Below are 26,455 nucleotides of genomic sequence, written 5' to 3'. Positions count from 1 at the left end.
GGATCTATATGTTCAGGCGAGAATTGCAAATGCAGCTTGTAGCTTCAACTTGTTCATGACGATCCTGTACAACGATTTTGGGCCAACTAACGAAATATTTGGGTTTCCCCGCCTCGGAGTTTCAGAACGGGGACCCTGCAAGAATATTACGGTAATGTAAGTAGCATTTAGTACAACGGTACATCCTATCATCTGCCTTGTGAGTTCGTGAACTTCAGGTGAAAACTCCAGGAGGGCACACACATGGGTACGAGGGTGTCATATATAAAGGGCTAACACCGCACTTAAACTATGCGCCAAGTTGTAGGACGGATCATATAATTGCATAAGTATAGAAAGTCAGTTTTGTATCAGTCACACTTGTTGGAAGTCTTACGTGAACGCAGCAGTCGCGACAAAAGCTCTAGACCAAAGCAAACATGCAGATCTTCGTAAAGACCCTTACGGGTAAAACTATTACCCTGGAGGTCGAGTCTTCGGACACAATCGAGAACGTGAAGGCCAAGATCCAGGACAAGGAAGGTGAGCCATGTTCCTAAAGGTTGGCTTATTTGGGAATCATGATACATGTAGCTGTGGAAGATTTTGTGAAAATCCTGGGAATTGGGGCGAAAGTTCATTTAGGGTTCTTCTCGGTCCAGCAAAGGGCCGCTTCCAGCTCTCTTCAGTTCATAGGTTTCCCAGAATATGTGAACGAGCAACATGAAGTGCGACTCCTCGTGTCTTGAGGAAGTCTGCAAAGCTTTCTTCTTGACTTTGTTGGGTAACTTGACCCAACGTTTCACGACGTCAAGTTTAAGGCTATTTGCTCCGTCGTTTATCAAAGCCACCAACGTTGTTGTTAGTACCATCAGCGAGGCAATAAAAGAGAGGTACGGTGAGCATATGTATTCAACGAACTAAAAGTTTGTGCGCTCGGCAATGTTTAACACAGGCATTCCTCCGGACCAGCAGCGTCTGATTTTCGCCGGCAAGCAGCTGGAGGATGGCCGTACCCTGGCTGACTACAACATCCAGAAGGAAAGCACGCTCCATCTGGTGCTGCGTCTGCGCGGCGGTATGCAGATCTTCGTCAAGACCCTCACGGGAAAGACCATCACCCTGGAGGTTGAGTCGTCGGATACCATTGAGAACGTGAAGGCCAAGATCCAGGACAAGGAGGGTAAGACACATGCATATGTTTGGTGTGTTTACCTCGGCCAGGCTGAAGTGGGTCTGCTAAAACTCGCTGCCTTGCTAATCCCTCCTCCGGCTAGTGTCTAGCTTTGAGTTCGTTGCACGCGGCCTTTGTCTATCCTTCCCTGCAGGCATTCCCCCTGACCAGCAGCGTCTGATTTTCGCCGGCAAGCAGCTGGAGGATGGCCGTACCCTGGCTGACTACAACATCCAGAAGGAGAGCACGCTCCATCTGGTGCTGCGTCTGCGCGGCGGGCTGTAGTTCGCTGGTTTGGTGTCGTTTGCGGCAAAGATTTCTTGCGATGTGACTGATACTTACCTGTAAAAATGAAAGGCGCAATTGTTTTATTGTTACACTTGGTATTCAGCATGAAAAAATAGAACAAAGGCATGGAATCCGCTTCCTAGAATAAACGCTGGCCTTACGTGGCAATCCGTTGATTTTCAGCACAATCCGTTGATTTTCAGCACAATCCGTTGATTTTCAGCACCTAATACGAAAACGTTATAGAGACTTGAGAAGTAAGCGCCGGCTAAATCTTGTAAACTCGGAGCCGTGAAACTTCCGCGTCTATGCCTGTAGGGCGCAAATCCCCAACCCGCATGACACCTGAAGGCATATTCGACGTTATCCGTGCTCTCTCACTGGGTGAGAAGTCGGGAAAGTGTCCTTTCACTGCCGGAAAAATGCATGGTTAGAGTCGGTGTTGTGTGACAGAGTTTGATGTTCTCGGTAATGCAGCACCAGAAATAATTTTGACATCAAAAACGCACATGGACACGTGTATCTTGTGTTGTGAGGCAGGGACACCAGCACGTTGGAGTTGTTTTCTGGATAATACATTAAAGATTTGTAGCTCATGGAACCTACGGCTACCTACCGGCAACGGCAAACCCCACGTGCAAAAAACCCCCAAGATTTACAAAGCGCTCGAATTATGATTGGCTGAATAATCATAGGGTGGGTGGGTGGGCCAATCGAAAGCAAGGAATCGAGGATAGCAGAAAACAGGGTCAAGTGGCTTCCTATCGATGCCGTACTTACATTCGTACAATGCACTAGAATTGCTGCGCTCTTGTATAGGTCGGAAAGACAAACGTCATTAGCCTTGGCTGACTTGCATTAGTTGTTTATGAAATGGCATTGCGTGCGACAAATCAGCTTGGGCAATTGAACGACCTTGCGGCAGAGGGTCTTCTCCAATTGCAGAACGTGATAGCAACTGTGAGGCAGATATTTGCCGATTTGGGCTTTGGCGACCCAAACGATGCGTTGCCACGACAGGCTGCTCTTCAGCAGCAATACTTACAAGCGATGTCGGTGCTTCGTAGAACAACACTGGAATGCAGCTCCCTAGCCGCCCATATCATTAGCGAAGGCGGCCACGGTGAGGAAACCGTTGTTCTGTTAATTCACGAGGTGGTCACGAAGATTTTGAAATCAAGTATCGACGCATTATTGTACAGCAAGTGCACAACATTAAAACCTGTTCGCACGCAGAAGGCCAAGGCAGCATTGTGGACACGCCGGATGCCGCAAATGGCCCTGCCAGCTGCGCTGCGCAGAAGCAGGCAGAGATATCCATGAAAAACGAAGTACTCAAACAACTTGTCGACCAGGTTCGGCAGATGCTTGAGTCAATGTGTATGTGGGAATCTTACAAACATCAGCTTGAGCGATACAAGCTTGCGGAGGGCCACTGAGGCCGTTTGCTTTTAGGTTGAAGTCAGTGTATTGGGCAGATCTGGTAGTATGAAGGATGCCTGTCGTCTTGGAGTGTATCTGCCAGAGTCGCTTGGACCTTGTGCTATTTAGGGTAGGAGCTTTGGGGGGCTTCATGCCCATTCCCGGATCGCGTTTATGACTTAGCGCGGTAAGCTGAAAGGATAAGGACCCCTTTAGGAATGCGTATAGTGACACATCGTTACTTGGCGTCGGCGACATGCAAGGGGGGGTTGAAACTTAGCCTCAACCGATGACGAATAACTGAAAGGGCTGGCAATGCATTAAAACCCTTGCACCAAACGCGTACGTAAGCATCCCTGGCGCGTAATTCCTGGCCGAGGAGTCGTCCCTGGCAGGAACATGGTAATGCACCGATAACTGTCGTCTTTTTCTGCGCAGACCCAACGTATGCTCGTAATCATTCGCAAACCACTGATAAGGCAGGAATATTTACAACCGGTCTGCCCACTAACCGGTCAGCGGCCATCATGTATATTGCCCTACTCGAGCTGAAGGGCAAATCATCTCCATCCCCTCTCTCTCTCCATCTTCATTCCATTCCCGGAGCGAACAAATTAAGCTGGCACGTCCAAAACCCCCACGCTGCCACGTTAGCATTCTGGAACGCCAGGAACAATCTACCGTACGGCAACAAAGATGGACGCGTATTGCGTGCCATGCGGCATCATCAGCCAGAGGACTTTGGTGCCCCCTTCCTTACCAAGACCAAAACCAAATCAATCCTCCCCTCGGGCAAAATGTACTGATGAGCTCTCACCATCACCGTATTAACACATCAATATGGCAGGTTTGCGACAATTGTCCTTCAAGAAATACAATGCAGCTACAAACGCAACGCGCCGCAACACATGATGGAGCTGTAAATCGTAAAGCCCGCAGCCACAAAAACTCACGGGACGCTCAAAAAGCGGCACACAATCAAAATCACCCCGCAAAATCAGGTATAAGACACAAAATGCACCTCCTCCAACGGCTTTGTGGCGCACACATATACATGCATACATACATGGCGCCACGACAGCCAAAAGAACACCATACGATACGACTTTTATCCACACTGCGGACCAAGACCATGTTGTGGCACACAGACACACAGACGCACATACAGACACTCGCCAATGAACCACTAAAAAGCAGAGCCCTCATGGATGCGTCACTCAGGACGGACAACACCAATGCACACACATACATAGCAGCGCCGCCAGCGAACAATAACGCGAAATCAGTGATGGCTGATGGCTTCCAAGGCGAGTGCTTGCAGGGATTGACCAAGTCACACCATCAGATCAGGGACCAAGTTAAGCATGTCATCGTCAGGCAGGTGGGGGGCGGGGTGTTCACGACACTTGCCGGCACAAACAAAGTAAGCGATACGGGTACGACTCGAGTCATGTGCGGCCAACAGACGGGAGGTCGTTTATGCGCACATAAGCAGGTTCCCACGGCTGCGGAGCCCCTGATCCCCGGGGGACCCCTTAACCCCACTGACGGCCTCACTGCCTCACAGCCCGCAGTCCTGCAGAGGCTGCCAGGACCAGACTCCGCACCTACCCCACCAACAGGGCAGCAGGTATCCGCCAGCAGAGGACGGGACTCCGAGTTGATGCTGCTTATCACCGGCGCCCTTGCCGTGCCGTGCTTGTCACCACCAACCAACCCGACAGACAGACAGACAGACCTCCGCTCCCAAGTCCTACACCCGCCCCAAGCCCGTCCTAGTCAACTTCTCTTCTCAGACATAACAACACCCCCCCCCACACACACACGCACCACCAAGGGCACCAAACGACCCACGCGCGCGCAGCTCACGGACAACACACACCATAGACAAGTCATTGCGGCCAAACAGTCTTTTGCGATGAAAATGAAACGCGAGCGCCGCCAATCAAACCACCACCATCACCATCACACGATGAAAGGAGGTTCCCCATGCACCCCAGCAACCTCATGTGCTTGTTTGCCTTCTTCGTCACAGCGCTCGTCACTCATGAGTCCTCCAATTTAATCTGGGGACGCAGCGGGACCACAGCCGCAGCCGCCGGAGGAGGAGGCGGCTCTGATGTCGCAGCCACCGGACCAGCCGGCGATCCCGCAAATCCGGGTGATGTGCCACCAGCCGCTGAGGCAATCAAGTGCGCCGCTGCCGGGGCCGCCGCCACCGTCGGCGCCGCGGCTGCGGTGTTGGTTGGGCCGGCTGCCGTCGCCGTACCACCAGCCGGTGCAGCACCTGCCACCGCAGCTGCAGCCGCGGCAGCCGCTGCAAGCGCCGCTGCAGCCGGCGCCTGAGGCTGGAAGCCCGCTGGCGGCGCGGCCGTGCCTGCGACCTGCGGAGCCGCCGCACCGCCAGCTGCGGCAGAGCCGCTGCCAGGCACCTGCACCTGCAGTGGCGGCCGCGCCTGCAGACTCGCCTGCGGGAAGGCTGCCATTGCAGCTGCTGCTGCTGCCAGCGCCGCCGCCGCGGCCCCGGGCGTCATCTGCAGATTGGGCATGCCGGGGATCTGCATACCCGGCCGAGGCCCGCCCGGCTGACCATTCGCGCCCACAACACCCTTGCTAGCGGCCGCAGCCGCAGCAGCCGCGGCCGCCGCCGCCGCCATCATCTGCGCTGCATTGATATGCGCACTGCCCGGCAGCGATGTCGGCAGCATCGGCCGCACCGCGCCTGGTGCCGCCGCTGCGGCTCCAGCGGCCGCTGCCGGCCCTAACGCATGGCCCCCGGTCCCAGCACCCGTAGCACCCAATCCTGGGCGGGCTGGAGGTGCAACCGCACCAGCCGCTAATGGCGCCGCTCCTGCAGGACGCGCCCCCGCCATTGCGGCTGCCGTACCTGCCGCAGTGCTGGCGGCACTGGCGGCGGCAGCTGCCGCGGCGGCGGCCGCCAGACCTGGCAGACTCGATATTGCGTTGGCGGCCCCCGCCGGTAACGTTAGCCCTCGCCCAGCCGCCATGGCGGCGGCCAGCGCCGCCGCCGCTGTGGGGTCCCCCGCCGCCGCCGCCACCAGCGGGTTCCCTTGCAGTACACCGCCTGCAGATGCCGCCACAGCCGCCGCTGCCTGACCCTGCAAGGCGCCCCGTCGTCGAATAACACGGGAGTGGGAGTGGGAGTGGGGGGGGGGGGTCGCTGTGATTCGAACTTGACCTCGCACTTGGCCCTGCGGGCTTCATGACGTGACGTAATGAACTATGTACGGCAGTTTTGCCCTCAGGAGGAGGGCCCTATTGCGACCTCTTGAATTTTCAATTCGTTATCCCACAGGTTGTTTCCCCACAGCCGGTCACGAACACGTTGCTGATGCGTCGCAGGTACATGGTGCAACAGAGTCTCAAGACACCGCTGCGCCACACGTCCGGTTGCCGCCCCAGCACCGCGAGCACAGCCCGGCGGCGTGGTGAATCCACCTCATGTGGGTGAGGTGAGGTTCACTGACGTGCCGCAGCTGTTCTCTCAGGCTGCAGCCCCGCACACGTAACGGAAAGAGCCTTCCCGCCAACGCAACAATAAACTAACAACTGACAAATATGTGCGTGTTAGACTCCCCCCCGGCTGGTGGCGGTCCTCCTCCTCCTCCTCCTCCTCCTCCTCCTCCTCCGCACTCAAACACACCCGCACAGGTTCCTCTCCCTCCCTTTTCATCCCCTTTTCCCCTCGCATTCGCATTCACACTCGCATTCCCCCCCTCGCCCGCCCTCCAACACCGCTCACCACAGCCCCCCCCTGCTCGTCCTGCTTCCAGAGTATCTTGGGCCGCGGAGCGTCATTCTTCGAGAAGTAAAGCCCGCAGGCGTTACAAAGCGGTCGCCCGTCGTTCTTGTCCTTTCGCCAAAAAGGAGTGGACTTGGTACCGCAGTTCTTGCATACCTGCACGTATGTGTAGATATATGTAGGTATATGTATGTATGTATGTGGTCCCGTCGGGTTGCGGATGGAAGTGTGTTCAGGACATCAGTAGCGGAACGACGTCTCGCGTCTCACGGAGCGCGGGAAGCATTCGAGACCGTGTGGCGCGATGCGTTCGGTGTGTCGGTGTATTCGCGGCCCCTAGGCAGTTCCCGAAGGCCCCCTCGGCCAGGGGGCTCTTCAGCAGCCAACAGCGCGTAAGAGGTTTAGGGGGGAACGGCAGGGTGCACAGGATGACGTGTACAGGCCCTCGTACAGGCCTTTCGCAAAACGGCTCTCGGGACCATTGTACGGCGCAGTGTGCGGCTCCCCGAGCGCCCCCACGGGGTGAACAGGAACCTTAGAAAGGCAGTAGTGTGGCAGTAGCCCGGTCGTAGTCGCAGCAGTAGTGGCAGTAGCGGTAGCAGTACTCAAATCAGGTCCTACCCGCACACACACACACACACCGATGTGCACCTCCCAGCTCCCCTTCCCAGCCCCTCAGCCCCGCAACCAGCCGCACCTTGGAGTCCGTTCCCTGAGGGCGGGTGGGGCGGGATGAGGTCGGGTGGAGGTCGACGTCCCCGTCGTGGCGGCAGGGTGAGGGGAGGGTGAGGGGTGAGGGAGGGGGACTGTTCAGGGGGGAAAGGTGGCAGAGCCGGGACGTCGTCACCGCATCGTGGTGCTTGAACCCCTGTGGCGTTGTGGCGAAGGAACAGGCGGGAAGCAGCGCCCCCCTATGACCCACCCACCGGCCTAGTTAGCCAGGTAACCCTCCTCGCTCCTTCCCTCCCCATCCCTCCCCTCACCCTCATCTGGAAGACCAACGCTCAACCATCCATTCCCACTCCCATTCCCACTCCCCTGCCCAAACAAAACTGAGCAGCCCTCCCCCTCACCGCGCTCCGCAGCTGCTGCTGGAAGACCCCTCGGCAACCTGGTTGATCAGCACCTCCACACAACCCACCCATCCCCTCACCCACCCTTCCTTCCTTGCCCCCTTGGCACCTCCGCAACCATCCGACAGGTCGGTCCGCTAACATGGGGCTGTGACGTCACTCATGGACCCCCAACCCCAGAGCAGCAGCAGAGTAGAGTCTATCCACACACACACACACACACACCACCCCGGCCCCCGGCCAACCCCCGGCGGCAGGACAGGCAACCCCTATCCGTCCGCCCTTGCGCCGCGGACTCCTACACAGGACTGCATCAGCCGCCTCCCCACGCACCTTCTGCTCTTTAGCCGTCCGCCTGCCCCTCTTCGACTGACCGGACAGGTAGCTCTGGGAGTTGGCGGCCGCAGCCGCAGCCGCTGCGAAGTTGTTCGCCGCCGACATAGGAACTGAATGCTCGAGGGGCCGCTTCGCGGCCGCCGCCGCCGCGACGACATTGGCCGCCGCCGACAGAGCCGCCGCAGCGGCGGCCGACATGTGCGGTGGCGGGGCCTGCGGCACGCCAATGGGCCCCGGCGGCACTGGCTGCGCAGGCGGGGCGCATCCCGGCATCGGAACGTCCCCTTGGTGTTGCTGCTGCTGTTGCTGTTGCTGCTGCGGCGGCTTCGGCAACGATGATAGCGGCTGTGCGTGGTGCGGTTGTGCAGCTGGTAGTGTCGGGCTTGGCTGTGGTGCGGTGCCGGGGGCGGCTTGCGTGAGCTGGGAGCCCTGGACGTGTCCGAGCCCCGCCTGCGACTGCGGGCCCCCGGCATGTCCCGCTCCCGCTCCCAGTCCCACCTGGTTGACGGGGAAAGACATCGGAACCTGCGCCTGGTGCGCAAGTGCGTGCGGCTGCGGCTGCTGCGGTAGCAGCGGCGGCAGCGCCTGAATATGCTCCTGTTGCTGTTGGTGGTGGTGGTGCTGCATGAAGGCCTGGTGGGAGGGAGATTCGTCCCCGTCCTCCTCCTCTTCTGCATGCGGACATACACACAAGTCATACATACATACATACGTACATACACATCGGCACACCGGGTGGTCCCCAACAATCCCCAAAGATGGTGTCTCTTCCAAAACGCCCCAAAGATAGATCAACGACAGCCAGCGACCTCCCCCCCCATCCTGTTCAGACTGTCCCGGGAAAACGAACTACAGCTGCAGCAACGGCAGCCACGCAACCACCCACCCACGCCTGACGCCGCCTACCCGTATTCTGTTCCTCCTCCTCCTCCTCCGGCTCCTCCTCCGGCTCCGGAAAAGCCTCATCACTGTTGGTGGGCATCGACAGGCCCAGGCTCCGCAACATGGCCGCCCCCATCCCCCCCCCCCCATCGGGCCCCCCAATACCCCCCACGACGACTCCACCCGCGGCGGCGCCGCCAGGGTAGCCGTACCCCCCCATAGTGCCCCCTATGCCGGCCATAGCGGCCATGGGGCTACCGGCCATGGCACCCGCTGTCATGCCGCCGTGCGGTACAGCACCCCAGAAGGCGGACTGCAGCGCCTGAGCCTGCTGCATCCACTGGGCCGACTGAGCAGCAGCGGCGGCGGCGGCGGCGCCAGGGCCCCCGGCGGCGGCGCCAGGTAGCCCCATGGCTCCACCCATGGCGCTCGCCATGCCCGGCATCATGCCCATAGCTCCCATCTGCATTGCCCATGACTGAGCCATCATGGCCTGCATTTGCGCCGGGTTCATGCTCATGCCCATCATGGCAGGGTTCATCATGCCCATCATGGACATTGCCGCCGCTGCGGTGGCGGCGGCATCCCCGCCAGCTGCCGTGCCTCCCATGAGGCCCATACTGCCGTACCAGCTCGCCGCTGCCATGGCCCACATCTGGAAATACGCTGACATGGTGGCTTGCTGCTGCCGGGCCAACTGCCACTGCTGGGCAACGTCAGCTAACGGCGTGCCGATGACGACGGTCGCGTCGCCACCGCCGCCGCCGCCGGCGGTGCCCGGCATCCCAGCGATGTCAGCTGCACCCGGCACCGGCATTGCACCCGCGGCCATAGCTGCCATCTGCTGCGGCCCCGCCATCGCCGTGAAAACTGGCATAAGGCCCGACATGTACGGATACGACGCAGCACCCATGGCCGCCATGCCGGGCATCTGCATCTGTCCCAGGCCCCCCATACCCAGAAACCCCGGTGGCATGCCCATCGCCATGGCCATTGACATGGGCAGCCCCACATTGGCTCCGGAACCAGATTTCGCATCGTCCTGGTCCTCGTGGCTCAGGGCCACCTGGAGATAACGGCCGCCACGACATGTACGAGGTGTCGTACAGCGGAGGAGGACAGGGCGGGTTGGGTGTGGATACGTGGGCAACCATACACAGGTGGGGGCAGGGGCAGCAGTGCACTGCAGGGTGTGCGCGACGTGACATGAGTGGAATAAGATGATGGATATTAGGATGATGGACAGGCATGCAACACAACGCAACATGATGGGGTGAAGGGTTTAGGGGTGGAGGGTGGGCCGCAACCCAGGAGAGGGGGAGGGAGGGAGGGAGCCCAGCACGCGGATTTGTGGCAGGTGATATGAGGCGGGAAGCCTGGAGGGGGTGAGGGGTTGAGGGTTACGATGGACATGCCGGCCAGGAGAGGGGGCATGCGACCCGGCCCGACCCGCAGAGCATAGCGTCTCCTGCACCTCTGCATTCCCCGAATCCATCCAGCCGGCACCTGCCTTTGTGGTGATGGGATCGTCTTGAGACGTCTCCGGCTGCGAACGCTGCGAACCGGACGTGTGCGCTGGATCCGTGCCATCATGCAGGAGCCCGGGCACCTTGCCTCGCCCAGCCTCGCGCTCTGCAGCGGTTGCAAGACTGTTGAGCGCATGCAAGGCGTCCGGGTCCAGGTCGCCACCGATGGCGTTAGCCGCTTCGCTCGCCAGTTTGGGGCGGTTAAGCGATGTGACGCACGGACAGCGCGAGGAGGCCGTCCCGGGTCCAGGAATTCCTCTTTGTTTAGATTCTCAGTGACGGCTGTGTTCAGGTCCCCGGGGCAGCGCCAGCGGCACAAGCGCCCCGCGGCTCCGTTGAGCACGACGTGGCTGATAACTTTAAAGCAGCGCTAGGAAGCTGTCACGCCGGCAATAGTCCTCCAAGGGCTCGTGGCCTCAGCACAACGGATGCTATCGTTATGCGCCTTTTGCAGATGGCTTTGCCGAACTGCCTGCACGGCGGCTAGACAGGAGACGAGATAAGAACAAGAACCTGTTGACCAAAAGCCAGCATGCACAGCACAGAATCAACAAAGAACATCATGCGTCTGCACATGATATTTTATTTCAGTGACAAATCAACCACGAGCAGAGTGGAGGTCATGATTTCACGACGCGCAGAGGAACCCAGCGAGAGCCGGGAGATAACCAGGTATGTATATATTAAATGTTGAAACAAAATGCGCAAGCGATTGTTAGCAAGCAGTGCATCCACAGACCACGGAGGATGCCAAATGATGCCCCCGCGCTAGACCAAAAAGCTAGCGCACATTTTTCGAAAACACAGGCAGTGGTTCCTCATTATCCCTGGTGGTGTCAGCAATTTGCGACGACTTACCCGAATACAGGTGCCAACGCAAGACCGCTTGCTCACCCGTCACCGAAACGGCTGCACCTAGTTTCGCGACTCCTTTTGTTTAGGAGTTCAGGTAATCGTTTATCTTCTCTACATAACCGGTCTCTCAACTTATACGAGGTTGAACACGCAGGGCTTCTTCTGTCATGCTTTCTTTATCATCGCAATGATGCAATGGCCAGTTAGAGTAAGTGCACGTTGGTATAGAAGTTAAAGTAATAATAAATGACTTCACATCTTTGCTTGTCCCTGCCTTACCGCTTACACAGCTTCCGCAATCCGCATACAGTCATTGTTGTACCACTTGTGTTTCAACTGCAAATGCTCCCGCCGAAGTAGCCGCAACTCCTGAGAACGCCCTCTTATGTTGGCTAGGTGCTTGTCAAAATGCTTACAAGCCTAGGGTGCCACTTGCCACGATTTCGTGCGCTCACCTCCTCAATTTCTTGCGGCGCACAAAACTTACATACACATGCATCCCCGCATCCTATCATTTACCCTGCTTATGAAACAGCTGCGCATCTGTACGTTTTTCCTGTGCAACAAAGTGTGCATAGCCGAGGAAAGTGCTACGGAACCGCATTCCATCTCAATGCCGTGCACAAATCAGATTGCCCACTGAGGAGCATTCATGGCGCCGCCAGACACCCGCCGACAGACATGCTGTGGTTGCACACCAACGCGCTGGATTGGTTTTCATCCACCTGTGAGATCCACAACCACGTGCACTCCCGATACAACCACTCTATGACGCACACCACTAGCACCTTTATACCACAAGCTCCCGCATGGACGCCCAATTCGCCACGATAAGCTTAAGCGGGAGCCCAAGCAGAACAGCCTCCACAACACCTCCCCGTCGAGAGCGCAGCAACAACTGGTTGAGCGAACGATCCTCCCTGCACGTGCGCCTCGCCGCGTTATGCCGTTGCCGTACATTCACCAGGATACGACACGGCACTGCGCATTACGGCACGGCATGCTGTGTTTCCGCACTGCGGTACGGCCTTCGCCGGGGCCCAGCAAGCAACCTTCGACTCGCCGGCCCGGCCCAGCCTGGTTCAAGCTGGGTTGGCGTTGTGCGGCTGAGCGATGTGACAGGTGCGAAGTGGAAGGTTTTCTTCCGAACCTTTCCTTATCCCTCACTTTCCCTTCTTCGCCGCCTGCCCTGCCGGCACCACGTCGCCATGATGAGTTCTCTGCTACCCCGGCATACTCGAGCACCACAACTAGGCAACAGCTTGCGAGGGGGTTGATGGTCACGTGCTTGGGCACCCTCCCTGGCGTCACTATCCAATTGTATCCACGGGGTTCGTGCCCACGTGCTCCTGTATGTACGACCGGCACACTATTCCCCGTCTTATAACAGGAGGGGACGCCGCCCGCAGGGCCAACTATCGGTCCATCGCTGTGGGCTCCCCGCTCCGCAATGCGGGCTGCACGGTGCAGTAATCGCATGCCGGGTGGTGTCCAAACTCTTCAAGGACAACGGTGGCTGTGTGTGCCCCGCGAGTGTCAGCCTCAGGATGTAGGAGTGGCTTCGGCACGGCGAAGCACCACCACCACCACCGCCACCACGTGTTCATCGTGCGGCACCTCATTTTCAAGTGCATACTGCGGCCGGCGCCAGACCACGTGTTCCATTCCGACCCTTACAACTGACCACGGAAAACTACTTCTTAGCTACTTCCCAGGTGCAGCCAGCATACGTATGGTGGCAATAGCTACACAGAAGTCAAGATCCGCGAGAAGATAAATGGTAGGCTCCGACTTCGGGTTTTCCAATCGGCCAACTTTCCTCCAACGATATGCCAGTTTTTTACCTTTCAATCGAGGTGTTCGCCCACCCACTATACTGATGATGTCGCACACACGACATATCGCCCCATATGTGTGTCGCCTGCGCCGCCTTCCTAAGAGTCTACAGGCCAGTCTACGGGGGGGGGTCACTGCTGGTGGTGGGGACTGGGGGGGAGCCGGGGGGCCGGCAACCTGCTGACCGTCGACGATGCAACCCAGCGGCAGCAACCGGGCGCGAGCGAGCACAGCAGCGCCTGCTCGGTTCCTGAGTCCTAGATTTTTTCAACAACGTCAGGCGACTGGCGACAAATACTGCCAAATACTGCCACGGTGCTTACCCTCGAGGGAGCAACACGCAAGCGCGGCTCATGGCTGGATCCGACCGGGGTGAACGAGTGCCAAAACTCTCATCACCCCACGTTCACATCATACATATCACACATATCAAGGGAAAGGGAAATTCGGATCAGGAGAGGGTAGTCCACTGACGAGAGGAGGTGGTGGCGGTGGCGGTAGTGATGGGGCGGTAGTCAATGAGATATGATATACTGGGCTGTGCGGCCACCGTAACGGTGATACCCGCGAGACCTGCACCCCTCATCAGGTCTGACCAGGAGGGGCTCAACAACCGCCAGCAGCGGCAGCAGTAGCAGTAGCAGCCCTACTACTACTGCTGCTGCTGCTGCTGCAGAGCGCTGCCAGTTTCTTTCGTGTGACACACTCTGGCTCACCAGCAACTGGCGACCTGACACGGGGCGGTGTGGTGCGAATGTAGAGCCAGGCGCACCCAACCTAGCCGGGAAGCTGAATCAAGTGGCGGCGGGCAGTGGAGGGAAGTCGGGCGGCGGCGGAACGGCGTCTGGCCACCTAGCCGCGAAATGGGACTCCGTCCTGGGTGGGGAGGCGTGAGGTGAGCTGATGCTCACACTTTCCAGGTTAGCAGCTCTCTCCTCTCCTCTCCTCGCTTTTTTCCGCAACCAACCACCCACTCAGTGCCGCCCTTCATCACCTCCACCGACTTCTCACTCTGCTCACACACATACAGACACACACACACCCCTATACACCTCATAAAAAATGACCCTCAACGGCCGTCTCGACTCAAAAACGTCACCTCGTGTCTCTCTCTTTTGCGTCACACGTCACCTCGCCCTGCGTTGATTCACTTCACACTGCCCCTCCCTGAGGTACAACATGTACGACATGTACTGCACGTTCTGCACAGTGATGCTCTACAACAGCCGCTGCACCATACAGCTGTGTTACACCGTCGGCCGCCGCAACACAATCTACCGACTGACTACGTATACGGAGGGTGACGTCATCATCGTTCAGGAAGATTGCCACCGTGCCACCCACACACCAAGCTAGCCAGCTGGCCAATCAGCTCAATACGCAACGTCTCCTAAGAAGCCCATTACCATCAATTCATTCATTAATCCATTCATTCATGATCATCATCCGAAGCTCGTGGTTGCCACTCATGCTTTCACCTCATTTCTCCCGTCAATCTCACGCACTCACCCTCATTTTTATCATTAACATGCCACCCACCCCCCGGGGGGGAACTGGGAGATGTAAAAACCATAGCTTACGTGGAAGAGGTGGTACTGCAAGGTGGACCTAAATCTCTGACATTGCCTAAAATAATCCCACATTAGCGGACGGGCCCCCCAGGGGCGGAAGGACGAGCACCAGTCCCACGCTCAAACCAGAACGGGCTTCTGAACCTTGATAGCGCACCAAGCTTGGTAGCGCATTAAAGTAGTGACCCACGGGTCTGGCGTCTGACGCGCGAAAAGAGCCTTGGGGTGGACCAAACTACACACCAAGGTGCACCTCCGGCTCTGAAATCAACATTAACAAGGGCGCCAACAACACAGCTACAGTTTTTCGCCTCAACACTCGGGGGGTGGGGGTATTGGGGTGGGGGAACACGCAAACAAAATATTTAGGATAAATCCGAAACGGCCAAAATTCGAGGCAGCAGCAGCAGCAGCAGCAACAGCCGCAAGCACAATAAAGCGGTGCAGTCCTCCGAAGCGGCGCGTCGCGAGACACGGAGGAGCTCCGGAGGGGGAAATGGAGCGCAAACCTGCAACTACCAACTTCTAACTTCCAACTCCGCGCCACGCTCAACTGCAACACCAACGGAACCAGGGGCACAAACCGTTCTAACCGCCCTCTCTCTCTCTCACACACACAGGCACACATACACTCTATAGCTCCAACCGAAAGTCAATCCTATTCCGACCCTCGAGCACCCGCGGGTACAAAAGGTCCTTCCGCCTTTCTCTCCCCGCCCTGCCCCTTTCCTCCAGCTCGACGGGCTCTCGGGCAGATTTCAGTCGCACCGGGTGACTGCTGCGCACCACCAGCGGTAGCACCACCCTAGCGCCGCACCCGCACCCGCACACCAGCACCGCCCCAGCGCTGTCTGAAGACGTCTCTACAGAAGCGGCGGGCTGCAGCAGCAGCGAGTCCGACAGCGAGTCCGAGCAAGCGCACCTTCCCTTCCCTTTCCAGCCGGCCTAATCACCATCAAAACCCCCCCCTACGGTCACCCGCAACACCTCTCCACCATCTCACCTTGTGCCACCACCACCACCGCCACCACCGCACTTACAACCGCACCAATCGGCACCCGCCAGCAGCCGCCAGGGAGTCATGTACTTCTCCAATCATCGCCGCTGTAACACCCACCACCACCATCACCACCATTACCACCACCATCACCACCACCATCACCACCACCACCACCACCATCACCACCACCACCACCACCACCATCACAATTCACTAGTTGGTAGCAGTTCACCATCTGATGCCATGCGCACAGCACGCCTTACCGCCCCTCCCCTTTTCGAAACTCTCTACGGCATCACATTAGACGTAGCTCAAACTGGGTCATAACGCTGATGTGGTCGCTGCCCCAGCCAGCTGCGGGCAGCCCCCGCGGCAGCAGCTCCAGGTCGGGCGGCAGTAGCACCGCCACGGGGACCAACTGGAACCGGCGGGCCGGCGAAGCGGTGGCGGCGGCAGTAGCGTCGCCTGTCGTACCGTCCGCTGACGCAGAGGTGGCCGCGGCAGCGGCGGCTACGCTACAGCCTCCAGAATGCAGCGGCGGCGGCTGCTGCTGCTGCTGACAAGGCTGAATTGTTTGCTGAGGCTGACCTCGACGACACTGCTGCTGCTGCTGCTGCTGCTGTTGCTGATGGTGGTGTTGGTGTGGTCCTGACGCGGGGGCATGAGGCAATTCGCTCTCCGCCCGACCCGCCGGTGGCCCACACAAGCAACCGCACGGAACAGCACCCACCGCCGTGTCCGTTGTTGACCCCGCTGCCGGCGCCGCTGCCGCCGGCAAACCTGGCGCCGCCGCCGCCGCCGGTGCCATTTCGCCCTCAACGCAACCCCCGCAGGGTGCTGACGTGGCCACCGCTGCCGCCGCCTGCTGCTGCTGCGGCTGCTGCTGGAGGATGGCATCTGCGGTGTACCAGATGAAATCCACGGTGCCCATGAAGCCGCTGTGGAGGGAGGTGAAGGCGGGCTCTGCACGGGCAACCTCCATGTAGCTGCTCTTGAGACGAAGCGGGTGCCGTACAACCAGCGGACCCGACGGTGAGCTGTCCAACGACGGCGCCACCTGGACGTTGGGATCTGAGTCCAAAGAGCGACACGGCAGGGTGCTCGCGGCGGCGGCGGACTTGCCACGGTTGGCCAGTGGCGGGTGAAGCTGACGGCCAAGCCTCGGAGACGACAGCGGCGGCAGTGCCTGGGTCTCCGCTGGCGTCCCGCCGTCGTTGGTGACGGGGCCCGAAGCAGAGGTTGCCAGGACTTGGCTCGGGGGAAAAACCGCGGCGGCGGCGCCGCCATAGTTGCAAATGGCCCGCTGTACGGCAGCGGCGTCATATTGATCGCCCATCGCGCAGCGGAGCTCCTTCTCGGACCAGCGCTCGACTCCGCCGCCGCCGCCGTACATGTGCCGGTGATGTGAACCCGAGCCGCCGCCGCCGGCGGCCGTGGACGATGAGTGCAGGAAATGGTCCAACGCCCGGGCGGCGTCGGAGGAACACGCCAGCGCCGGCTTCGTGACGGCGGTGACGGCCGCCGCCGTACATGCACTCACGGCCGCCGCCGCAGAGTCCATCGCTGCAGCGGCTAGCCGCTGTATGGCGCCGACTGGTGTCGTCGTCGCCGTACTCGATCCGTGGCCGTGCTTGGATCCGGACAAGGCGCCAGTGCCAGCGTCGGCCCCCGCCGCCAAAGGTGTCGACGGCGGCGTTCCTGGCGGCGAGGCGGCTAATGCGGTGACGGCGGCGTTAGCAGTGGCGTTGCTGTCAGCGGCGGCGGCGGTGGAGCCGTCGACGGCGTCAGGCCCAGAAGCTGCAGCGGCAGCGGCCAGCTGCGCATGCAGCTGCTTAACCTCCCTTACGGGTTTGTACTGCGTATGGCACACGCCATGCAGCTGCCCTGCGATATACATACATACATACATACATACATACATACATACATACATACATACATACATACATACATACATACATACATACATACATACATACATACGTGAGTTTGTAACTGAGAGGAAGTCGCGAAAGAGGCCCCTGAATCAAACGCCTAAATATGAACCGTGGAAGCCGGGGGGGCCGAGCCCATTACACAGCGCAACACAGCAGAGAAAAGGGGAAAAACGGGGACCCCAAAGGGAATCACGACAAAAATACAGAAAACCCCGATGTAGTGTACGGCATATAACAATTATTCTTCAAAAACGACTCACCACTCAGCTTTTTGCGGTTGGTCCGACCAAGATCCAGCGCCCCACGGGACACAAACTGGTACAAGGGGCTGCCCGCAGTGCTGTTGAAGTCCCCGGTGATGATGGCCAAAGTCTGAAGAGGCTGCTGGGGCTGCTGCTGCTGGGCCCCGGCTGTTGGTGCTGCTACTGCCGCTACTGCCGCCACGGGGGGCCGGGATCGGTCGCCGGACGCACCGGACCAAGGTCCCCCGGGGGCCTTACGTCTGCGGCCCTCAACCGCCGCCGTACAGCCCGCCGCGGGGCCCTCAACCGGAGAGGACGACGGAGAGGCAGGGCCAGGGGCAGGGGCAGATGCAGGAGCAGCTGCCAGCGGCGGAAGTACGGCACGCGGCCCGGCCGCTACTGCTGCTGCTGCTCCTCCTCCTCCTGCTACTGCCGCTTCCAGCGAGCACGGATACTGCGAATGCTGGGGGTGCTGTTGTTCTTGCTGCTGTTGTTCTTGTGGTGGTGGTGGTGGTTGAATCTCTTGCCGGTGTTCACACAACTGTTGTTGGTGTTTGCGGTGGCACAAGTTTAGCTGAGGAAGGCAGTTGCTGCTGTTGCTGCTGCTGCTGGCGATTTGAGAAGACCCCTGGGGCTGCTGCTGCTGCTGCTGCTCCGACAGGGCGGCGGGGGAGGCTGCCAGTTCTGCCGCCCTGTCGAGCAGCGTGCGCACCTGGCCCAGCTTCACGTCCCCCTTGGCGGGGTCGAAGGTGATGTGGGTGGTGGCCACCAGCAGGCGAACTGAGGTAAGCGCCTCAGCAACTTGCCTGTACGGTGGTGGTTGCGTTGTTGGTTTGTCGTTAGGTTTGTTGACATTGCGAAACAGGCGTCAGGACACAGACAGACACACAGACCGACAGACACACAGTCCTCGAGCTCATGATCCCTAACGTACCTTTTACGGTACAACCACCAGACCCCCCAAAGTATAACTGTTTCCTACACGCCGCAGCCCGGGCCCCAACCCACCTGTCCAGCCCCGCCGCCTCCGCCGCCTCCGCCCGGGGCCCCAGACCCATCAGCAGCGCCAGGTTGTCCTCGAGACCCAGAGGGGCGAAGTCCAGGCGCTCAAGGCCGTGGGCGCGGAGGCGATCGGAGCGCCTGCGAAGCAAGAACAGCAACAGCGACAACGACAGAAGCAAAAACAGCAGCGGCATTAGCAGCAGCAAGGGGTGGGTGTGTCCGCGGGTCAGTCGGTGAACATGGTTGATACCCGACGGGGCTGGCCGCGCCGGACATTGCTTAATACGTTTTGCTCGTCTTCACACGGTGTACGGAAAGGTGATGAAGTAATGGGCTCCCAAACACCATCACTATCCTGAACAACCCCCCTGCTGCTGCTGCTGCTGCTGCTGTTCATCTGCTCCCACAAAACCCCGAACGGCCCCGCCCCCCACCCGCCCGCCCTCCCGTCTCCGCCATCATGGTTACCAGAAGGTGGCGCAGCCGTCCCGCCTCCTGCCGGTCCGCCGTACAAATCGCCCCTCGTACCTGCGAGCACGACTTGACCAGGTTGGGCCGCGGTCGCGTGTTGGGTCACAGGAAATGGATTGCAGGCAGTTGTGCGGTTGGTTGTGCTGGTGGTTGTGCTGGTGGTTGTGCGGTTGTGCTGGTCGTTGTGCGTGCTTCCTGCCGACTCCTCGGGTGTTTAAGGAGTGCTGAAATGGGAGGTGCCCCCCCATCTTGTGGACGGTGTAGGACGTGATAATATCAACTTGCGAGCTGACCAGGAACTAAGTTGATGCGCCGTTAATCCGCTAGATTTGGTTGGATGCTGGTGGTGAGTTGCTGAACCCAACGAATACATTCCGAAGTCGGATGGGGTGAATGGATTAGGGTGCCCCTCTAGCAGGGGAGAGCAGGGAACTGCCTCGGGAAAGGGCTGGTGAAGCTATACCACCCTGTAACAACATACTTCGGCTTCGGCCCCCGGCTCTCGCGGCCCACAGTGTAATCTAAGTACATACATACATACATACATACATACATACATACATACATACATACATACATACATACATACATACATACATACATACATACATACATACATACATACATACATACATACATACATACATACATACATACATACATACATACATACATACATACATACATACATACATAATACACAAAACCCACCCGGCTGCGCGCAGCTCCGGCTCGAGCTCATTGTAGTGCTGTACCTCCTAAATGTACGACAAAAGGAAAGAGGAGGAGGGAAGTTGTAGCAGGATAGGAAGTGGGCGAACGGATTGTCTGGGTGTTGGCTGGCCGGCGCACACCGTGGGGACCTATGGGGCTCTAGCGCCCTGGTTGCTTACTGCCCCTCTCCTCTCTTTTTCTCCTCTCTCTCTCTCTCTCTCTCTCTCTCACACACACATATACACACATACACACATACACACATACACACACAATACATACATGCATACCGCAGGTCGCGCTTGAATGCAGCTGTATTTTCCAAACACACCCAGCATTAGTAGCAGCAGCATACATACATACATATACACAGACGTACACACCTGCAGACACACTACGTCAGGCGCCCAGTACCGTATTTCCTCAACTAGTAGCCTAAGACGGTGGTGCCAGTCCAAGTAATGACGTGGCACATCGCCGTACAGCTTGTGCGCAAAGTAATGCGCCTGAGGCGGGACGCACCGACCAGATGGCAGCGCACCAAGGGGGGGTCAGGGGGAAGGGGCGGGGATGAAGTCTGGGGGCCCGAGGATGGGCTGCGAAGTGGAGAGGGCTATAGTAGCCGACAAGACAAGAGATACATACTTATGCTGTACGGCACTGCACCGTCGTGTTTAAAGGGGTCTCAGCAACTTGTGCTCCCGCTTGCCCGGATGTATTCTTGCGGACCCATCTTCCCCCTACTGCTCTCCCCCCTGGCCCTCCCCCACATGTGGGTGGACTTAATGATGGCCCCAGTTTAGACAGTTCAGGCTTGTGCTGTGCTGAGCGCTGGAGCTGTGGTGCCTTGGTGGCGCCTTGCGGCAACAGCAGTGGAGCGGAATAGTGGAACGTGCAGGTCGCAGCAACCCGCGCGGTGCGGCGCCTCGAGATTAGACCTTCAAGGCCATGCGTTGTAGTGCGTCCAAACATTTCGTCGTGCCAATATCAATACAGAGTTTTGCGTTTCAATACCTACATAGGTATCAGCGAGGATGTTATAGCACATCACGCTGAACCTCCAGGCCTGCGATTGAGGAGATGCCGCTGATGCGATGATGTCATCCACGCTGTCCGCAGGGGTTCCTTGAGATGGGGTTTGTCCGGCGCCAGATCCAGGCGCAGAGCTACAAGCTGCCGGTTGCTGCACCGCAGCCCATACGCGCTGCCCATACCATGACCGAGCACGCTCGGCAGCGGCATCGCCACTTGAGCACGCGTGACAGTGCAATGTCGACCGAACTCCAAGCTGATGCACATCAGCTTCACGTGCTGTGGATGACTGCTTGTCTTCGTTATTGCGCAACAATCCTTGGAGCGCAGCGCTAGCTGGCTGCGCTGCAGCTGGCGCCGCGTATGCTGAGGGCAAGGATATTGCGCTTGCGACAGCTCCATTTGAGCTATTGCCGATAGACTGGGCAACTTCGTCCACGGATGAGTAAACCGTCTGAGCTGTGTGCAAAGCTTTCTGCTGAGCCCTATTGATGCCTCCGGCTGTGGATTGGAAATGGGATGCCATCGTCTGAACTTCGCGGCGTGAAGTTGTAAAACGCCGACAGCCAAACATCTGGCCTTGCACCTCCCTTCGCAAAGCGGCCTTGCGAGCCAAGGCCGATATATGAACTACTTACAAGGTGTGTTAATACCTTTAGCAATCAAGTGTGCAAACCCGCAGCGAACGGGTGGTGGACGCAGACACACCTCACAATAAAGAATAAACGCAGACGTGGGCGAAAGTGGATATGTTCAGTAATCATAGTATAATAACCCACAATAAACATTTTCAATGGCAAGGCCAGTTCTGCAGTTCAGCCTCCACAGAGCGACAACGACGCACGTACGCATCGGCACATCGCACCCAACGATGCAAGCCCAACGATACATTACATACACACACTGACGTCAAATATTACTACAATGTCGTGACTGCATTAGCGAGGCCTTCCGTGCAATTTGCACATCGGCTAGGGTATGCATGCGATATTAAGCCCGGTATCGTAGGCCAACTGAATTTTGGAGCACGCAATTGAAAAATGCAAAATGTAAATACACTGTGACGATGGAAACCTTCAATTAGGCGCTGCTTTCAGCATCTTCAGTGAGGACGAAACATAGCCACGTGGATGGTCTCTCCGTAATATTTGGGACCACAAAGCTGTACACACCCAATAACTTGTTTTGCAACTTTGGATTGCAGCTTGAGTGCACGTAAACCTCGAGTCCTCGACACTTTTCCTGGCTAGTTACACAGTTAGCCGTTGGGCAGTCCCGTCTCCTAGGAGTTTAGAGCTTCAAGTGTATTTTATTTCATCCAAGAAAATAATCCCATTAAAACCCGGCATGCAAACTGCGAATACTGCGATTGATGCATTATGGGACGGGAGCTTACCCAAACCAGCCGTAAATGTCGCAAACGCAACATTACCGGACCTTACCAACTGTGAACCGAGCACAGCTAATGTAGCACCGCGTCCCGCCACTCCAGCCGAGCTCCTCCCCTCGCGGCCGCCTGGTCGACCTGACCTCCTGCGCCGAGTGCTCACATCCCCATGGCGCCTGCTCACGCCGCCTCCTCGCCGCGCGCCCTCAAACTGGGAACGAAGCTGCCATGCATTTGGCACCAACCCTATTAACACAAGAAACACAGCTAGCGCGGTGGTCAACCGCGATGCCTCAGCCCCAGGCCGCGTTGACCGTCGCAGCACAGCCAGCGCAGGCTCCCATCGCAGCCTCTTCACCGTGGACGGGCTTCCGGAGGTCACATTGCCCCCAGATAACCCCCCCATCCTCACGCTGCATTTGGTCGACCCACCACGCTCTCGCAGCCAGCACTCACATACCGTTCGGGGAAGCAACGGCGACAACGGCAGTAGCCGCAGCGCCACCCCGCAGCAGCTACAGCGCGACACAACGACCCTCAGCACCCTCAGGTGCCCTCCGCAACCCGCACAGGGTGGCGCCCTGGATCCAAATCAGTTGAAAATCCCAACGGAAATGCACGATCCGGATCCAGATGGAGCTGCCTGGCCGGTGCAACGCGGCTGCGCCAACGGTTACGCGGGACCTGAACCCCGTTCTGGGAGCCTCCACGGCTGGGGCGATGAGTTTGCAGCTGATACTCAGCTCCGAAACCACCAGGTCTCAGATCGGGTCCCAGGGCAACCTCTGCCGGCGCTACAGCCTCTCCCGGCACCCACCTTCCCACTCCCCTTTGTGTTGGGAGCGCCAGAGCGGCACCCGCAACAGCTGCCCATGCACTTGCCGTACTCGTACGGCACCCAGGATCCACAGCAACAACAGGAACAGGAACAGCAGCAGCAGCCGGCGCCGCAGGGGCCCCCGGTGCCGACCTTGACGTCCAGGTCCACAGACTTCCTCGGGCCCATGCATCACCTGCTACAGCTCCCCGGCGCCGCCGACACGTTCGTACACAAGGCCCGCCAGTACCGAACCTCAACGGAGCCTCCGCCGCCGCAGGACGCGGCCGCCGCCTCCGCTGCCTCCGCAGAGCCGTTGCTCGTCATGATGCCCCAACGAAGCGACGGCGCCAAGACCGCTCCCGCCGCCGCCGGCGCTCCTGCAGGCGACCTTGACGTCGTCGGCCCTGCGCCGTGGCCGCCGGGGTCGGCGGCGAGCCCCGCCCAGATCGGCCCTGACGACGTACGGAACCCCATGAGCTTCGAGTACGACCCCTCCCTGGATCATCCCCGTCAGCATCAGCACCTGCAGGCGAAACAGCAGCAAGATGGTTCGCCGCTCTTGTACGGCGAACCTCCCCAACCCATCCACGGCAGCCGACCAGTGGGCGCCCCGACGGGCACCGCCGGTGGCGGCAGTGTACGGCCGGACGGAAGAACTCTCGCGGGTGACCGTACAGTGACCGTACAGGCTCCTGGCGGCGACCGCGGCAGCGACGGCGCTGAAGTCCTCACCGCCGACGGTCCGTTTGTCGTACTGGAGATGAAAGGCCCGCGCGGCACGCCCAGCACGCACGCAGCCGCGGCGGCGGCGTTCCTGTCCGGCGCCTCCGCCTCACCGGCGGCACCTGACGCCGCCGTCGCGGCCGCGGGCATGTCGCTGTCGCTGCGCGGCCGCATGACGTCGTACTTTTCAAAATGGCGCGGCGTCGGCGACACGTTGATGCCGGCGGACCACCCCGTGGATATACTTTGGTCCTGGCTGGGTTCCTTCCTATCCATCTTGGTCGTTGCCGTACTGAATCAGTACCTGACGTAAGTGTACGGCAGTTTTATTCGTACACTATGTGTCCAGTACACATTGACTTTCTTGACTCGATGTGGGTGTGGCGCAGTCACGTGGCGGCGTACGGGGTTGAGATGTTCAGGCGGGGCGGTCGGACGTTCGAAGGCAGCGCGTGGAGCGGCTTTAGCCTTGGCTGGGTGCTGCTGCTACTGCTACTGCTGTTACTGTTACCGCACCCATTCTGTCCATTCCGCCCCCTCCCCCACCAACTTTGCACGTGTGTTTTCCTCCCCCTCACTCCCCTCTCCCCCCCCCCCTGGACCTGCTCAGCCCGCACGTCAGCATGCCCCTCATGATCGCCTCCTTCGGAGCCTCCGCCGTGCTGCTGTTCGGGGTGCCCGCGTCCAAGCTGGCACAGCCGAGGAACTTCCTAGGTGGGTACTGGCAGAGGAGGGGGAGGGCGGCGGTATGCCAGGGTGGCGGCTAGAGCAGTTAGGAGCCTGGGGGGGAGGGTGTCCTGCGTGAGCTCAGCGCCCTTGATGCTGTCATAGAATCCCCGTGTCTGTGCGCCCCTCGCCTCACCCCCCCCGCACACACTCTCTTCCCCCCCCAAACACCCCCACCCGGCCGCACCCACCTAACACACCCAGGCGGCCAGGTGGTCTCCGCGGTGGTGGGTGTGCTGGTCCGCTTGGCGTTCATGAGGGCGCCCGGGCTGGTGTGGATGTCGGCAGCGCTGGGGATGTCGCTGGCACTGGCGGTCATGCAGATAACACGTACCGTACATCCGCCAGGTACGGGAATACGAACAGGGGTACGACGGTACGGGTACGGGCATTTATGTTGGGGTACAGGGAAGGGCCGTGTTTGTAAGGTGTGTATAGCTCCGTACAGACCGGGTGTGTGTGAGGGGGGGGGGGCCCTGTCATTGCGGGCGTACCCCTCCTTGGACCTATTGCCGCCCAACCTTCAACTGCTAACTCCCAACCAACAAACCACAGGCGGCGCGTCCGCGCTCATTGCATCTTCAGCTCTGTACATCGGCCCTTGGTACGGCTTCAAGTTCGTACTAACTGTATTTTTCGGTTGCTTAGCTATGCTGGTGGTGGCCATGGTTGTCAACAACCTCAGTGCCCGGCGGCGGTACCCGACCTACTGGTGGGGCAAGTGAAGGGTGGGGGCTGGGCCCCCCAGGAGCTTAACCATAAGAGAGTACTCAATAACAGCTTGAACTGGGTCGGGAAGTGATATACTCATACACACCGACAGGCAGACAGACAGACAGACAGACAGACAGACAGACAACTAGACAGGCGGACAGACCTAAGAACGGGCGCCCCGATTAACCAGCGCCTTAGCAGGCGGTTAACGTTTCCCACTGGGCTGTTGCTGTCCTCCCAGTGTGTCCTGCACCGCTTTCGGGGGCCGCTTTTTGAAATAGAAACAGAGGAGAAAGCCGCCACCACTGGTCGAAGGGATGGAGGAGATGGAAAGGACCGACGACGACCAACGGATGGGTTGATGAAAAAATGAAAACGATGCGCTTCACAGAATGGCGGAACGCGAAACAGCTCACCAACTAGCTCACCACCCTGCGGTCTTGCGGTACTGCCAGCTGGGTCGGGCTTTATCGATCGGTCCATGTGCGCGTCTATGTGCGCATCGATCGATCCACGTTGTGGTTTGAGAGCAAATAATGCAAATTGATTGGCCGGGATAGGGGGATGGATGAATGCGATGGAGCTGACTGACTGAATGATTGTATATCTGTGAATGCGATGAGAACGATTGAGGTATGCGGTCACTGGGTTGGCCGGCATGCATGGCCGGTTGAAAGAAGGTTGGTTTGAATGTACATGTTGCTATTAGAGGGGCTGTGTGCAGACTGAAAGCCAGAAGGTTTTTTTAGTACTTCTCATATACCGCTGCGGGGGGTTGGGTACATTGTTGAGTGCCAAGTTCACCGGGCACGTAGCACATGGACTATGTATGTATTCATGAGTATGCTCTAGATATCCGACAGTCTGGGGCACCCGACAAGCCATGGCCATCGTAATAAATTTTTTAAAATTGAAAACATTTTCCCAAGCTGCGATGTTGAGCGTTTGGCAAATAAGTGCATCGATCATCATTATCACACCT

General features: G+C 58.6%; 4 protein-coding genes across 4 annotated transcripts; 2 read left to right on the top strand and 2 right to left on the bottom strand.

Moving 5' to 3' along the window:
* Window positions 1-298: 298 nt before the first annotated feature.
* Window positions 299-1,735, top strand: ubqC (polyubiquitin). The gene is made up of 3 exons (XM_002957022.1): window positions 299-522; window positions 935-1,162; window positions 1,308-1,735. The coding sequence occupies exons 1-3, from the start codon at window positions 420-422 to the stop codon at window positions 1,436-1,438; spliced, it is 462 nt and encodes a 153-aa protein (XP_002957068.1). The 5' UTR covers window positions 299-419; the 3' UTR covers window positions 1,439-1,735.
* A 3,173-nt stretch (window positions 1,736-4,908) lies between these two features.
* VOLCADRAFT_119580 (uncharacterized protein) lies at window positions 4,909-11,612 on the bottom strand (the record flags this gene model as incomplete). The annotated part of the gene is made up of 8 exons (XM_002956984.1): window positions 4,909-5,982; window positions 6,627-6,782; window positions 7,324-7,338; window positions 8,033-8,422; window positions 8,534-8,638; window positions 8,922-9,983; window positions 10,392-10,626; window positions 11,578-11,612. 8 exons carry the CDS (start codon window positions 11,610-11,612, stop codon window positions 4,909-4,911), a joined length of 3,072 nt encoding a protein of 1,023 aa, XP_002957030.1.
* Window positions 11,613-16,000: 4,388 nt separating this feature from the next.
* Window positions 16,001-21,505, bottom strand: VOLCADRAFT_119579 (uncharacterized protein; the record flags this gene model as incomplete). The annotated part of the gene is made up of 8 exons (XM_002956983.1): window positions 16,001-17,589; window positions 17,903-18,076; window positions 18,116-18,185; window positions 18,597-18,690; window positions 18,893-19,024; window positions 20,069-20,115; window positions 20,455-20,577; window positions 21,320-21,505. 8 exons carry the CDS (start codon window positions 21,503-21,505, stop codon window positions 16,001-16,003), a joined length of 2,415 nt encoding a protein of 804 aa, XP_002957029.1.
* A 223-nt stretch (window positions 21,506-21,728) lies between these two features.
* VOLCADRAFT_119578 (uncharacterized protein) lies at window positions 21,729-25,484 on the top strand (the record flags this gene model as incomplete). The annotated part of the gene is made up of 5 exons (XM_002957021.1): window positions 21,729-21,744; window positions 22,647-24,342; window positions 24,644-24,747; window positions 24,964-25,107; window positions 25,315-25,484. The coding sequence occupies 5 exons, from the start codon at window positions 21,729-21,731 to the stop codon at window positions 25,482-25,484; spliced, it is 2,130 nt and encodes a 709-aa protein (XP_002957067.1).
* Window positions 25,485-26,455: the final 971 nt, after the last annotated feature.

The sequence above is a fragment of the Volvox carteri genome, assembly GCF_000143455.1.
Source record: "Volvox carteri f. nagariensis unplaced genomic scaffold VOLCAscaffold_68, whole genome shotgun sequence".
Taxonomy (NCBI): Eukaryota; Viridiplantae; Chlorophyta; class Chlorophyceae; order Chlamydomonadales; family Volvocaceae; genus Volvox; species Volvox carteri.
This window is presented reverse-complemented; position numbering and strand designations above follow the sequence as displayed.